This window comes from Pseudophryne corroboree, chromosome 1 (assembly GCF_028390025.1).
Source record: "Pseudophryne corroboree isolate aPseCor3 chromosome 1, aPseCor3.hap2, whole genome shotgun sequence".
NCBI lineage: Eukaryota > Metazoa > Chordata > Amphibia > Anura > Myobatrachidae > Pseudophryne > Pseudophryne corroboree.
The window spans coordinates 1,102,174,013-1,102,189,683 of record NC_086444.1 but is presented as its reverse complement, the minus strand read 5'-3'; the positions used below and the strand labels follow the sequence as shown (position 1 = coordinate 1,102,189,683).

Here is a 15,671-nt window from a genome sequence, read left to right as displayed (position 1 = left end):
AGCACGGCCGCAGGACCTCAGATGCCGGAGCTAGCGCAGCTTCATACACGCCCCCATGAGGTCTCTTCCTGCTAACTTACCGATATATGGGAAGAGATTGAATGGAGCCTGAAGAAAAAGCGCACGTACATCTCACGGAACATCTGATACAATTTGGAGGGCTCGTGATACAAGAAGCATAAGGGGGCAACTGAAATCACAGCAATTAACATGGTTTTAGGGAAATGCTAACATTAAAGATTACTCATTTCTAAGATAAAGCTTTAGTTCAGTTCTAAGGAAACCATTTGTATAATTCTACTACATACAATGGACGGAATTTAAAACATTTTAGTGATGGGAATATTCTATTTAGCATTAGCAAATACATGTGCAATGTGTACATTTAGGGCTTGTACAGTACACATAGGAGTTGAAAAACCATGCGAGCTAAAGTATAGGTAAAACCTTGTACTTTGTCCTTGGTTTATACAGCTTTGTTTGGTCATCTATTAAGGCATCTTACAGCTTCCTTGCCATATAGTGTACTGTACCATGGCCCTCATTCCGAGTTGATCGCTAGCTGCTTTCGGTCGCAGCGTGGCGATTAGTTGAAAAAGCGGCATTCCAGCGCATGCGTACGGGCCGCAGTACGCACGCGCAAAGTATTTTCACACAAAACTATGCAGTTTTACACAAGGCCGAGCGACGCTTTTCTGTCGCTGTGTTGATCGGTGAGTGATTGACAGGAAGTGGGTGTTTCTGGGTGGTAACTGGCCGTTTTCAGGGAGTGTGCTAAAAACGCAGGCGTGACAGGTAAAAACGCAGGCGTGCCTGGGGAAACGGGGGAGTGGCTGGCCGAACGCAGGGCGTGTTTGTGACGTCAAAGCAGGAACTAAACTGACTGAAGTGATTGCAAGGTAGGAGTAGGTTTTGAGCTGCTCAGAAACTGCATGAAATTTTTTTAGAGCAGTTCTGCTAACCTTTCGTTCGCACTTCTGCTAAGCTAAGATACACTCCCAGAGGGCGGCGGCCTAGTGTGTGCACTGCTGCTAAAAGCAGCTAACGAGCAATCAACTCGGAATGAGGGCCCATGTACAAAGCAAGAAGTTCTACAGAACTCTATTCTTGTATTTTACTAAACAGTAAACACTGAAAAGGACATAGAGATTGACGCAAAGGGAAGTCTACACTTGCCAAAAAATGTTTACAGAACCATCTGTTTACTGCCCACTCCTGAGCTCCCTTATAGCTGGCCCATGCTCCAGAACCAATGACCATATTGTAAATGAAGCACCCACCTGACCACTGGTGTATCTATAATGGGTGCAAGGTGTGCGATGCACACAGGCCCCGGGGTCCAGGGACACACACACCACACACCCATATAATTATACTCGCCTCTCCATCGGCCCGGCACTGGCTGTAAAGCAGCAAACATCACTCAGAAAATGGCAGCAAATGATTCGCACATGCGCAATAAAGAGGTCCCCGAGAACGTGGTTTGGGCACCATGTTCTCAGAGACCTGGGCATGTGCAGTAGTCTCTGGCACAATGCTAGAGTCTACTGCACCGCCAGAGAATAGGGCCCCCAGCACCTGACCCATGCCATTGAGCACCCCACCGCTTCATCACCTCTACACCTGTCAAAGTGCTATCCCACCGGCCTTGCTCTTCCCCCTTGTGTCAGAGATCCTTTAGCCCACTTGGATCTAGCAGCTACCTGTCAGTACTCAGAGACTTCATTGCAATAATAGGTAAGCGACACCAGCACAGTCTGCCCACTGGCACAGTCCTGATTTTGGAGGACAGTCCTATACTGTGAGGACTTTTTCCTGGCTGAAGGCCCTATTGTGAATTCCTGTATGTCTTGCTTCATGCTGCCCTGCTCATGACTGGGGAGCCTTGTGGCACTAACAGCGGCTTTTCCACAGAAAATGCTGTTCAGCAGTTACATGGTAAGGATCACTGTGGGTTTGTAATGCAAATTAAGTTTTGTGTCACCATATTCTCTTTTTAAAGAAATAGAAATACAGGCCAAACGTTGCCAGCCAACCCCTGCTCATATGCATGGCCAGGTTACATTTACTCTGTATTGTCAAAATGGAACTGTCTTTCTACAGCTGAAACGTATAATCAAACTGCAAAGTGGTAATACATGAAAAGTAAATTTCCACTGCAGCTACATGTTACATGCGATCTCGTCAAATCCATTATTATTTTCTGAGAAGTTTGGATGGATTTATTGTTCCTAGAAACACAGTCAGCATGTGCAATTGCATAGGAGAAGGGAATGCTATGTACTACATTCAGGATGATTCACATCAGTCATCCATATTGCTATAAATAGTATGGTTATTATACCTGTTATGATTGGCCTTGACTTGTAAAGTATTGTACATTAGGGTGATCATGACACAAATTCCAACAATGACATATATGCCATTAGATCACGGGTCAGGGTAGTTACACTGTGCTGTGCAAATGTTATTGCCATATGATGTAACGGAGTGCTGCCTTGAATAATCGGTCCACCCTGCGGGTTAGGTAGGCATTACCGGTGCTCTGGGTCCCGGCGGTTAGCATCCTGACGCCAGGATTCCAGCTGCAGAATGCCAGAGGGGTGGTGGCTACATCCCCACCCTGCATACCTTGGTTTTGCTGGTGACCATTCAGCTTTCAGTGGAAGAATTCCAAAATACCTGTACTTGCAAGCACTGAGAGCTTATTTGTGTTTAATTTGTAAGGGACAATTAAAAGTTGATAAAAACTGAAGATAATTGCGGATAGTAATGTGATCATGGGCCCTCATTCCGAGTTGTTCGCTCGCTAGTTGCTTTTAGCAGCATTGCACACGCTAAGCCGCCGCCCTCTGGGAGTGTATCTTAGCTTAGCAGAATTGCGAACGAAAGATTAGCAGAATTGCGAATAGAAATTTCTTAGCAGTTTCTGAGTAGCTCGAGACTTACTCCTACACTGCGATCAGTTCAGTCAGTTTCGTTCCTGGTTTGACGTCACAAACACACCCAGCGTTCGCCCAGACACTCCCCCGTTTCTCCAGCCACTCCCGCATTTTTCCCTGAAACGCCTGCGTTTTTCCGCACACTCCCATAAAACGGCCAGTTTCCGCACAGAAACACCCACTTCCTGTCAATCACACTCCGATCACCAGAACAATGAAAAAATAAGAATTTACTTACCGATAATTCTATTTCTCATAGTCCGTAGTGGATGCTGGGGACTCCGTAAGGACCATGGGGAATAGCGGCTCCGCAGGAGACTGGGCACATCTAAAGAAAGCTTTAGGACTAACTGGTGTGCACTGGCTCCTCCCCCTATGACCCTCCTCCAAGCCTCAGTTAGGATACTGTGCCCGGACGAGCGTACACAATAAGGAAGGATTTTGAATCCCGGGTAAGACTCATACCAGCCACACCAATCACACCGTATAACTTGTGATCTGAACCCAGTTAACAGTATGATAACAGAGGAGCCTCTGAAAAGATGGCTCCCAACAATAATAACCCGATTTTTGTAACAATAACTATGTACAAGTATTGCAGACAATCCGCACTTGGGATGGGCGCCCAGCATCCACTACGGACTATGAGAATAGAATTATCGGTAAGTAAATTCTTATTTTCTCTAACGTCCTAAGTGGATGCTGGGGACTCCGTAAGGACCATGGGGATTATACCAAAGCTCCCAAACGGGCGGGAGAGTGCGGATGACTCTGCAGCACCGAATGAGAGAACTCCAGGTCCTCCTCAGCCAGGGTATCAATTTTGTAGAATTTAGCAAACGTGTTTGCCCCTGACCAAGTAGCTGCTCGGCAAAGTTGTAAAGCCGAGACCCCTCGGGCAGCCGCCCAAGATGAGCCCACTTTCCTTGTGGAACGGGCTTTTACAGATTTTAGCTGTGGCAGGCCTGCCACAGAATGTGCAAGCTGAATTGTACTACAAATCCAACGAGCAATAGTCTGCTTAGAAGCAGGAGCACCCAGCTTGTTGGGTGCATACAGGATAAACAGCGAGTCAGATTTCCTGACTCCAGCCGTCCTGGAAATATTTTCAGGGCCCTGACAACATCCAGCAACTTGGATACCTCCAAGTCCCTAGTAGCCGCAGGCACCACAATAGGTTGGTTCAGGTGAAAACGCTGGAACCACCTTAGGGAGAAACTGAGGACGAGTCCTCAATTCCGCCCTGTCCGAATGGAAAATCAGATAAGGGCTTTTACAGGATAAAGCCGCCAATTCTGACACGCGCCTGGCCCAGGCCAGGGCCAACAGCATGACCACTTTCCATGTGAGATATTTTAACTCCACAGATTTAAGTGGTTCAAACCAATGTGACTTTTGGAACCCAAACTACATTGAGATCCCAAATTGCCACTGGAGGCACAAAAGGAGGCTGTATATGCAGTACCCCTTTTACAAACGTCTAAACTTCAGGGACTGAAGCTAGTTCTTTTTTGGAAGAAAATTGACAGGGCCGAAATCTGAACCTTAATGGACCCCAATTTCAGGCCCATAGACACTCCTGTTTGGCCTCGCACTACGCAACATATTTTCGCCAATTGCGGTGATAATGTTTTTGCGGTTACATCCTTCCTGGCTTTAGATCAGGATATGGATGACTTCATCCGGAATGCCTTTTTTCCTTCAGGATCCGGTGTTCAACCGGCATGCCGTCAAACGCAGCTGCGGTAAGTCTTGGAACAGACAGGGTCCTTGCTGGAGCAGGTCCCTTCTTAGAGGTAGAGGCCACGGATCCTCCGTGAGCATCTCTTGAAGTTCCGGTTACCAAGTCCTTCTTGGCCAATCCGGAGCCACGAATATAGTGCTTTCTCCTCTCCATCTTATCAATCTCAGTACCTTGGGTATGAGAGGCAGAGGAGGGAACACATACACTGACTGGTACACCCACGGTGTTACCAGAGCGTCTACAACTATTGCCTGAGGGTCTCTTGACCTGGCGCAATACCTGTCGAGTTTTTTAATCATGTGGACGACTTCTGGGTGAAGTCCCCACTCTCCCGGGTGGAGGTCGTGCTGAGGAAGTCTGCTTCCCAGTTGTCCACTCCCGGAATGAATACTGTTGACAGTGCTATCACATGATTTTCCGCCCAGCGAAGAATCCCTGCAGCTTCTGCCATTGCCCTCCTGCTTCTTGTGCCACCCTGTCTGTTTACGTGGGTGACTGCCATGATGTTGTCCGACTGGATCAACACCGGCTGACCTTGAAGCAGAGGTCTTGCTAAGCTTAGAGCATTGTAAATGGCCCTTAGCTTCAGGATATTTATGTGAAGTGATGTATCCAGGCTTGACCCTAAGCCCTGGATATTCCTTCCCTGTGTGACTGCTCCCCAGCCTCGCAGGCTGGCATCCGTGGTCACCAGGACCCAGTCCTGAATGCCGAATCTGCGGCCCTCTAGAAGATGAGCACTCTGCAACCACCACAGGATGGATACCCTTGTCCTTGGTGACAGGGTTATCCGCTGATGCATCTGAAAATGCGACCAGGACCATTTGTCCAGTAGGTTCCACTGGAAAGTTCTTGCGTGGAATCTAACGAATGGGATTGCTTCGTAGGAAGCCACCATTTTTACCCAGAAACCTTGTGCATTGATGCACTGAGACTTGGTTCGGTTTTAGGAGGTTCCTGACTAGTTCGGATAACTCCCTGGCTTTCTCTTCCGGGAGAAACACCTTTTTTCTGGACTGTGTCCAGGAACATCCCTAGGAAACAGAAGACAAGTCGTCGGAACCAGCTGCGATTTTGGAATATTGAGAATCCAATCGTGCTGCCGCAACACTACCTGAGATAGTGCTACACCGACTTCCAACTGTTCCCTGGATCTTACCCTTATCAGGGAATCGTCCAAGTAAGGGATAACTAAAATTCCCTTCCTTCGAAGGGATATCATTTCGGCCATTACCTTGGTAAAGACCCGGGGTGCCGTGGACCATCCCTACGGCAGCGTCTGAACTGATAGTGACAGTTCTGTACCATAACCTGAGGTACCCTTGGTGAGAAGGGTAAATTTTGACATGAAGGTAAGCATCCCTGATGTCCCGAGACATCATGTAGTCCCCTTCTTCCAGGTTCGCAATCACTGCTCTGAGTGACTCAATCTTGAATTTGAACCTCTGTATGTAAGTGTTCAAAGATTTTAGATTTTAGATTTAGAATCGGTCTCACCGAGCCGTCTGGCTCCGGTACCACAATAGTGTGGAATAATACCCCGTTCCCTGTTGCAGGAGGGGTACCTTGATTATCACCTGCTGGGAATACAGCTTGTGAATGGCTTCCAAAACTGCCTCCCTGTCAGAGGGAGACGTCGGTAAAGCCGACTTTTGGAAACGGCGAGGGGGAGACGTCTCGAATTCCAATATGTACCCTTGAGATATTACCTGAAGGATCCAGGGGTCTACTTGCGAGTGAGCCCACTGTGCACTGAAATTCATTGAGAACGGGCCCCCACCGTGCCTGAGCTTGTAAGGCCCTAGCGTCATACTGAGGGCTTGGCAGAGGCGGGAAAGGGTTTCTGTTCCTGGGAACTGGCTAATCTCTTCAGCCTTTTTCCTCTCCCTCTGTCACGAGCAGAAAAGAGGAACCTTTTGTCCGCTTGCCAACAAAGGACTGCGCCTGATAATACGGCGTCTTATTTTGAGAGGCGACCTGGGGTACAAACGTGGATTTCCCAGTTGTTGCCGTGGCCACCAGGTCTAAAAGACCGACCCCAAATGTCCCTTTTCAAAGGCAATACTTCCAAATGCCGTTTGGAATCCGCATCACCTGACCATTTTACTGGTAGAATTGGACAACGCACTTATACTTGATGCCAGTCGGCAAATATTCCGCTGTGCATCATGCATATATAGAAATGCATCTTTTAAATGCTCTATAGGCAATAATATACTATCCTTATCTAGGATATCAATATTTCCAGTCAGGGAATCCGACCATGCCAACCCAGCACTGCACCTCCAGGCTGAGGCGATTGCTGGTCGCAGTATAACACCAGTATGTGTGTGAATACATTTTTGGATACCCTCCTGCTTTCTATCAGCAGGATCCTTAAGGGCGGCCATCTCATGAGAGGGTAGAGCCCTTGTTCTTACAAGCGTGTGAGCGCCTTATCCCCCCTAGGGGGTGTTTCCCAACGCACCCTAACCTCTGGCGGGAAAGGGTATACCCCAATACTTTTTAAGAAATTATCAATTGTTATCGGGGGGAAACCCACGCATCATCACACACCTCATTTTATTTCTCAGATTCAGGAAAACTACAGGTAGTTTTTCCCTCACCGAACATAATACCCCTTTTTGGTGGTACTCGTATTATCAGAAATGTATAAAACATTTTCCATTGTCTCAATCATGTAACGTGTGGCCCTACTGGAAATCACGGTTGTCTCTTCACCGTCGACACAGGAGTCAGTATCCGTGTCGGCGTCTGTATCTGCCATCTGAGGTAACGGGCGCTTTAGAGCCCCTGACGGCCTATGAGACGTCTGGACAGGCACAAGCTGAGTAGCCGGCTGTCTCATGTCAACCACTGTTTTTTTATACAGAGCTGACACTGTCACGTAATTTTTAACAGTACATCCACTCAGGTGTCGACCCCCTAGGTGGTGACATCACTGTTACAGACACTCTGCTCCGTCTCCACATCATTTTTCTCCTCATACATGTCGACACAAACGTACCGACACACAGCACACACACAGGGAATGCTCTGATAGAGGACAGGACCCCACTAGCCCTTTGGGGAGACAGAGGGAGAGTATGCCAGCACACACCAGAGCGCTATATATATATATATAGGGATAACCTTATATAAGTGTTTTTCCCCTTATAGCTGCTGTATGTTTTAATACTACGATTAATTAGTGCCCCCCTCTCTTTTTTTTAACCCTTTCTGTAGTGTAGTGACTGCAGGGAAGAGCCAGGGAGCTTCCCTCCAACTGAGCTGTGAGGGAAAATGGCGCCAGTGTGCTGAGGAGATAGGCTCCGCCCCCTTTTCGGCGGCCTTATCTCCCGTTTTTCTGTATATTCTGGCAGGGGTTAAATGCATCAATATAGCCCAGGAGCTATATGCGATGTATTTTTTGCCATGTAAGGTATTTTTATCATGTTTTATTGCGTCTCAGGGCGCCCCCCCCCAGCGCCCTGCACCCTCAGTGACCGGAGTATGAAGTGTGCGGAGAGCAATGGCGCACAGCTGCAGTGCTGTGCGCTACCTTATTGAAGACAGAAACGTCTTCTGCCGCCGATTTTTCCGGACCTCTTCGCTCTTCTGGCTCTGTAAGGGGGCCGGCGGCGCGGCTCCGGGACCCATCCAGGCTGGGCCTGTGATCGTCCCTCTGGAGCTAATGTCCAGTAGCCAAGAAGCCCAATCCACTCTGCACGCAGGTGAGTTCGCTTCTTCTCCCCTTAGTCCCTCGATGCAATGAGCCTGTTGCCAGCAGGTCTCACTGAAAATAACAAACCTAAACTAAAACTTTCACTAAGAAGCTCAGGAGAGCCCCTAGTGTGCACCCTTCTCGTCGGGCACAGAAATCTAACTGAGGCTTGGAGGAGGGTCATAGGGGGAGGAGCCAGTGCACACCAGTTAGTCCTAAAGCTTTCTTTAGATGTGCCCAGTCTCCTGCGGAGCCGCTATTCCCCATGGTCCTTACGGAGTCCCCAGCATCCACTTAGGACGTTAGAGAAATCTTCGTTAGGCCGTGAGTAAAAAAAAACAAACTTTTGTGCTAATTTACTTGGCGCAGGTGCACTGCGAACATTGCGCATGCGCAGTTTGCGACAAATCGCTCCGTTGCAAAAAAAACTAACGAGCGAACAACGCGGAATGACCCCCATGGTGGGTAAGGGGAGTGCGTATTAGACTTCCTATAAAGAACTCTGCATGGAGCAACTCAGAAGCTGAATTGCAGATAAGTAGCTCGCTCTCAGCTGCACAGCAAGTGTAAAAGCAATGTTAAACGTCTCAAGATCTCAATCAACCATGTCCAGGCCACACTGATGTATGGTGAAACTTGAGAAATCCAGCTGTTCAGTACTCGGAGAGCCAGGATTCTATGCAGGTGAATTAGTCTGGTCATACGATGCCCACACACAAAGGCAGATTGTGGTCAATGGGCCTGAATCATTGTTGGACGTTATTTGCATGCGAAAATATGCTAATTCCACAGAAGGTATCCAAGGACAAAGGACGCCTCCTGCCGGCATCGCAGATCCCATTGCTATGTCCAGAGATGCAGTCATCACCCATCTGAGTAAATCTAATCTTATTCACAATGGATGTCCTCTGCCAGGACAGGAATGGACCCTGGCCTTGGCACGCTTCCGTTTTTGTAAAACGTTCCCATCCCAAACAGTCGTAGCCTGCCAATAAGGCTGCGACCGGACCATGCCCAGTTTAAAAAACAATAGACCACTTGTGGAAAAATTGGCAGAGTGTGCGTTTATAAATTGGGCACTAATGTCACGTCACTAAAAAATACAAAAACAAAAAAACTTGACAGAATGATCAGAAAATATTTTTTTACGTTTTTAAACTGCACAAAGTATTTCAGGTAACTGGTGGTGATCAATGTGTGGCCGACAGACAGTTCCGAGTGTCATCTGAAGGCTTAGAAAGAACAGATGTGTCCTCATACATCCAGCCTCAATACCCCATGCAGCATGAGATGCCTGGCGTGAGTGAGCCGCCAGATACCGCGCAACCCTGCTAACAACAGAAGTCTTTTTTTGCCGAAAATGCGTCTTAGGACACACGAGGAGACTGTGCTGATTAATGATGTATGACATTTGTGTATTGTGTGTGACCGAGTCTGTATATGGAGCAGAACAGAACTTGTATTGGAAAAAAGCTGCTGCTTCTACTTTGTGTACAGGTGCAGAAACTTAAGCTGGGTACACATTAGACGAGAATTTTTAACGATATCCACGATAACGATTTAATGAATCTTTAATCTTGCTATTCTATCAAAATTAAATTGACCCACAAGCTATTTTTATTTTGCAACTACCACCACCTACACGACTACCTGTAATAGGTTGGGTCTATCTATGTGGGACGTAGCGTTTATGTGTGGGGTTTTTTACTTTCTTTTTTTTTATTTTTAGGCGACTCACAGCTGCACTTATGTCACACAATGACAGGAAATACAACAGATTTCTACGTAGTTAGATGTGACTTTATTTTCTACACTGTAACCCATCATAATGCAGAGCGATTGTGTTCAGGTTAATGACAGTCTTACATACAGGAGCTGCACAGGAAGAGTGTTAGCTCTTATATAAACACTACCGGTGCCAAGGCTTTTTACGTATGGTCGCCCGGACAGGAAGGGTTCATAATTAAAATTCCATACTGACCCACACCAAAAAAAAAATTCATATGATGAACAAAACATTTTTCCAGTAAATGTCGTTAATAAGTTCTGTATGTTTATTAAACAGCTTTCTCTTTATATTACATTTGCTTCATTGTAAGCTGTGTGTGCCATAGACAGTGTGAAAGAATAAAAGAAGTCAGTGGCCCTCTCTTTCATTACACACAGCCATAAACAAGTGTACACTGTATATCTTGTGTCAGCTATAAAATAAAAATATACAGTCAGTTAAACCATTAGATATACCATAAAGATAGAAAACGGCATGTACAGTAGTCATTCAGAACGTCAACATTTTGTACCACACACAACATAAACTACTAGAAACTGTGCAGGCATAGGAACGGTCCTCTGGAAAACTAATAATAATAATCATAATTTTTCAGTGATCCTGTCACATACTGTACACAGACATGTTCATTAATGGGCTTCACTTCCAGTTACAACTATTTACTGATAGGAATGCAGGACTCATGAAACTCAAAATGGCCGACGTATTGTCCAATAATGGGCTCTTCTGTGTGGTTGTGGGCAGAAAGGGCTGGAGTTTGGTTGGAATTGGACTTACTTTGTCCTAATGTTGCCTGTTTAAATGTTGGTATCTATGAAAATGTCATGATGCCTGCCACTGTGGGATTTTTTAATATTGTCTATTCAATGTAAAATAGAATATAATAATAATAATAATAATAATAACAACAACAACAACTGAAACAATGTGCCATGAACTGCCTGCCAAATGGTGTGTGACGTAATTAAATCTCAGAGAGTTAAGCTTGTGGGGGCTGACCTGTAATTTTATTAACAAGTAGTGTGATGTGCAACACTTATTATTAGCATAAGTGAGAAACAAGATAGGCTCGTAAGGCAAGACACTGAGGTATAATTTGCTGTGGTGCATAGTCAATGTTGTTGCTTAATCTTGTTTGATAACAAAAGACTGTAGCAATATGGCAGTAATAGTTGCAAACGATAAGAACCCATGCCTATTTTCTTTTATTGTCCCAAAATGTGGAAAGCCATTGTCAGGAGGTATGCTAAACAACTAAAAATAAGATTTTACTCACCGGTAAATCTATTTCTCGTAGTCCGTAGTGGATGCTGGGGACTCCGTAAGGACCATGGGGATTAGCGGCTCCGCAGGAGACTGGGCACAACTAAAGAAAGCTTTAGGACTACCTGGTGTGCACTGGCTCCTCCCACTAAGACCCTCCTCCAGACCTCAGTTAGGATACTGTGCCCGGAAGAGCTGACACAAATAGGAAGGATTTTGAATCCCGGGTAAGACTCATACCAGCCACACCAATCACACCGTATAACTCGTGATACAATACCCAGTTAACAGTATGATAACAACTGAGCCTCTCAACAGATGGCTCAACAATAACCTTTTAGTTAGGCAATAACTATATACAAGTATTGCAGACAATCCGCACTTGGGATGGGCGCCCAGCATCCACTACGGACTACGAGAAATAGATTTACCGGTGAGTAAAATCTTATTTTCTCTAACGTCCTAAGTGGATGCTGGGGACTCCGTAAGGACCATGGGGATTATACCAAAGCTCCCAAACGGGCGGGAGAGTGCGGATGACTCTGCAGCACCGAATGAGCAAACTCTAGGTCCTCCTCAGCCAGGGTATCAAACTTGTAGACTCTTGCAAGAGTGTTTGACCCCGACCAAGTAACAGCTCGGCAAATTTGTAAAGCCGAGACCCCTCGGGCAGCCGCCCAAGAAGAGCCCACTTTCCTCGTGGAATGGGCTTTTACAGATTTAGGGTGCGGCAGTCCAGCCGCAGAATGTGCAAGTTGAATCGTGCTACAGATCCAGCGAGCAATAGTCTGCTTAGAAGCAGGAGCACCCAGCTTGTTGGGTGCATACAGGATAAATAGCGAGTCAGTCTTTCTGACTCCAGCCGTCCTGGAAACATATATTTTTCAGGGCCCTGACTCTGTCCAGAAAACTTGGAATCCTCCAAGTCCCAAGTAGCCGCAGGCACCACAATAGGTTGGTTCACATGAAAACTGATACCACCTTAGGAAGGAATTGGGAACGAGTCCTCAATTCCGCCTTATCCATATAAAATACAGATAAGGGCTTTTGCATGACAAAACCGCCAATTCTGATACACACCTGGCCGACGCCAAGGCCCACAGCATGACCATTTTCCACGTGAGGTATTGTAGCTCCACGGATTTAAGTGGCTCAACTCAATGCGACTTCAGGAAATCCAACACTACGTTGAGATCCCACGGTGCCACTGGAGGCACAAACGGGGGCTGACTATGCAGCACTCCCTTAACAAAAGTCCGAACTTCAGGCAGTGAAGCCAGTTCTATTTTGGAAGAAAATCGATAGAGCCGAAATCTGGACCTTCATGGAACCCAATTTTAGGCCCATAGTCACCTCTGACTGTAGGAAGTGCAGAAATCGACCTAGCTGAAATTTCTCCTTTGGGGCCTTCCTGGCCTCACAGCACGCAACATATTTCCACCATATGCGGTGATAATGGTTTGCGTTCAGTTCTTTCCTAGCTTTAAATAGCGTAGGGATAACTTCCTCCGGAATGCCCTTTTCCTTCAGGATCCGGCGTTCAACCGCCATGCCGTCAAACGCAGCCGCGGTACGTCTTGGAACAGACAGGCCCCCTGCTGCAGCAGGTCCTGTCTGAGCGGCAGAGGCTATGGGTCCTCTGAGATCATTTCTTGGAGTTCTGGTTACCAAGCTCTTCTTGGCCAACCCGGAACAATGAGTATAGTTCTTACTCCTCTCCTTCTTATTATTCTCATTACCCTGGGTAAGAGAGGCAGAGAAGGGAACACATACACCGACTGGTACACCCACGGTGTTACCAGAGCGTCCACAGCTATCGCCTGAGGGTCCCTTGACCTGGCGCAATATCTTTGTAGCTTTTTGTTGAGGCGGGACGCCATCATGTCCACCTGTGGCCTTTCCCAACGGTGTACAATCATTTGGAAAACTTCTGATGAAGTCCCCACTCTCCCGGGTGGAGGTCGTGTCTTCTGAGAAAGTCTGCTTCTCAGTTGCCCACTCCGGGAATGAACACTGCTGACAGTGCTAACACATGATTTTCCGCCCATCGGAGAATCCTTGTGGCTTCTGCCATCGCCATCCTGCTTCTTGTGCCGCCCTGTCGGTTTACATGAGCGACCGCCGTGATGTTGTCTGACTGGATCAGCACCGGCCGGTGTTGAAGCAGGGGTCTAGCCTGACTTAGGGCATTGTAAATGGCCCTTAGTTCCAGAATATTTATGTGTAGGGAAGTCTCCTGACTTTTCCATAGCCTTGGAAGTTTCTTCCCTGTGTGACTGCCCCCCAGCCTTGAAGGCTGGCATCCGTGGTCACCAGGACCCAGTCCTGTATGCCGAATCTGCGGCCCCCTAGAAGATGAGCACTCTGCAGCCACCACAACAGCGACACCCTGGCCCTTGGAGACAGGGTTATCCGCCGATGCATCTGAAGATGCGACCCGGACAACTTGTCCAACAGATCCCACTGGAAAATCCTTGACCTGGCGAATGGAATTTCTTCGTAAGAAGCTACCATCCTTCCCAGGGCTCGCGTGCATTGATGCACCGACACCTGTATACGTATTAGGAGGTCTCTGTCTAGAGACGACAACTCCTTGGACTTCTCCTCCGGGAGAAACCCTTTTTATCCTGTTCTGTGTCCAGAACCATACCCAGGAACAGTAGACGCGTCGTAGGAACCAGCTGCGACTTTGGAATATTCAGAATCCAGCCGTGCTGTTGTAGCACTTCCCGAGATAGTGCTACTCCGCCGAACAACTGCTCCCTGGACCTCGCCTTTATAAGGAGATCGTCCAAGTACGGGATAATTATTTCGGCCATTACCTTGGTAAATACCTCTGTGCCGGGGACCGACCAACGGCAACGTCTGGAATTGGTAATGACAATCCTGTACCACAATTTTGAGGTACTCCTGGTGAAGAGGGTAAATAGGGACATGCAGGTAAGCATCCTTGATGTCCAGTGATACCATGAAATTCTCCAGGCTTGCAATAATCGCCCTGAGCGATTCCATTTTGAACTTGAACCTTTGTATATAAGTGTTCAAGGCATTCAATTTTAGAATGGGTCTCACCGAACCGTCTGGTTTCGGTACCACAACATTTTGGAATAGTAACCCTGGCCTTGTTGAAGGAGGGGTACCTTGATTTCACCTGCTGGAAGTACAGCTTGTAAAATTGCCGCCAGTACTACCTTTCTCCGAGGGCAGCAGGCAAGGCTGATGTGAGGTAACGGCGAGGGGGAGTCGCCTCGAACTCCAGCCTGTATCCCTGTGATACTATTTGCAGAACCTAGGGATCCACCTGTGGGCAAGCCCACTGGTCCCTGAAGTTCCCGAGACGCGCCCCTACCGCACCTGTCTCCACCTGTGGAGCCCCAACGTCATGCGGTGGACTCAGAGGAAGCGGGGGAAGATTTTTGATCCTGGGAACTGGCTGCTGGTGCAGCTTTTTCCTTCTTCCCTTGTCTCTGTGCAGAAAGGAAGCGCCTTTGACCCGCTTGCTTTTCTGAAGCCGAAAGGACTGTACCTGAAAATACAGTGCTTTCTTAGGCTGTGAGGAAACCGGAGGTAAAAAATTTTCTTCCCAGCTGTTGCTGTGGATAAGAGGTCCCAGAGACCATCCCCAAACAATTCCTCACCCTTATAAGGCAGAATCTCCATGTGCCTTTTATAGGCAGCATCACCTGTCCACTGCCGGGTTTCTAATACCCTCCTGGCAGAATGGACATTGCATTAATTCTGGATGCCAGCCGGCAAATATCCCTCTGTGCATCCTTTATATCTAAGACGACGTCTTTAATATGCTCTATGTTAGCAAACTATTATCCCTGTCTTAGAGTTTTAATATTATCTGACTGGGTATCAGACCACGCTGCAGCAGCACTATTTATGCTGAGGAAATTGCAGGTCTCAGTATATAACCTGAGTGTGTATATACAGACTTCAGGATAGCCTCCTGCTTTTTATCAGCAGGCTCCTACAAGGTGGCCGTATCCTAAGACGGCAGTGCCACCTTTTTTGACAAACGTGTGAGCGCCTTATCCACCCTAAGGGATATCTCCCAACGTGACCTATCCTCTGGCGGGAAAGGGTACGCCATCAGTAACTTTTTAGAAATTACCAGTTTCTTATCGGGGGAACCACGCTACTTTACACACTTCATTCATTCATCTGATGGGGGAACAAAACACTGGCTGCGTTTTCTCCCCAAAAATAAAACCCCTTTTATGT

The 15,671-nt window shown here is 47.2% G+C and overlaps 1 protein-coding gene across 4 annotated transcripts in view; it reads right to left on the bottom strand.

Moving 5' to 3' along the window:
• Window positions 1-15,671, bottom strand: part of TBC1D19 (TBC1 domain family member 19) — a 503,848-nt gene that overhangs the window by 50,511 nt on the left and 437,666 nt on the right. For all 4 annotated transcript variants that reach the window (XM_063922181.1, XM_063922190.1, XM_063922171.1 and 1 more), the window contains one exon: window positions 81-190. In XM_063922181.1, coding sequence (XP_063778251.1) covers window positions 81-190 — 110 coding nt within the window. The remainder of the gene's footprint in view (window positions 1-80; window positions 191-15,671) is intronic.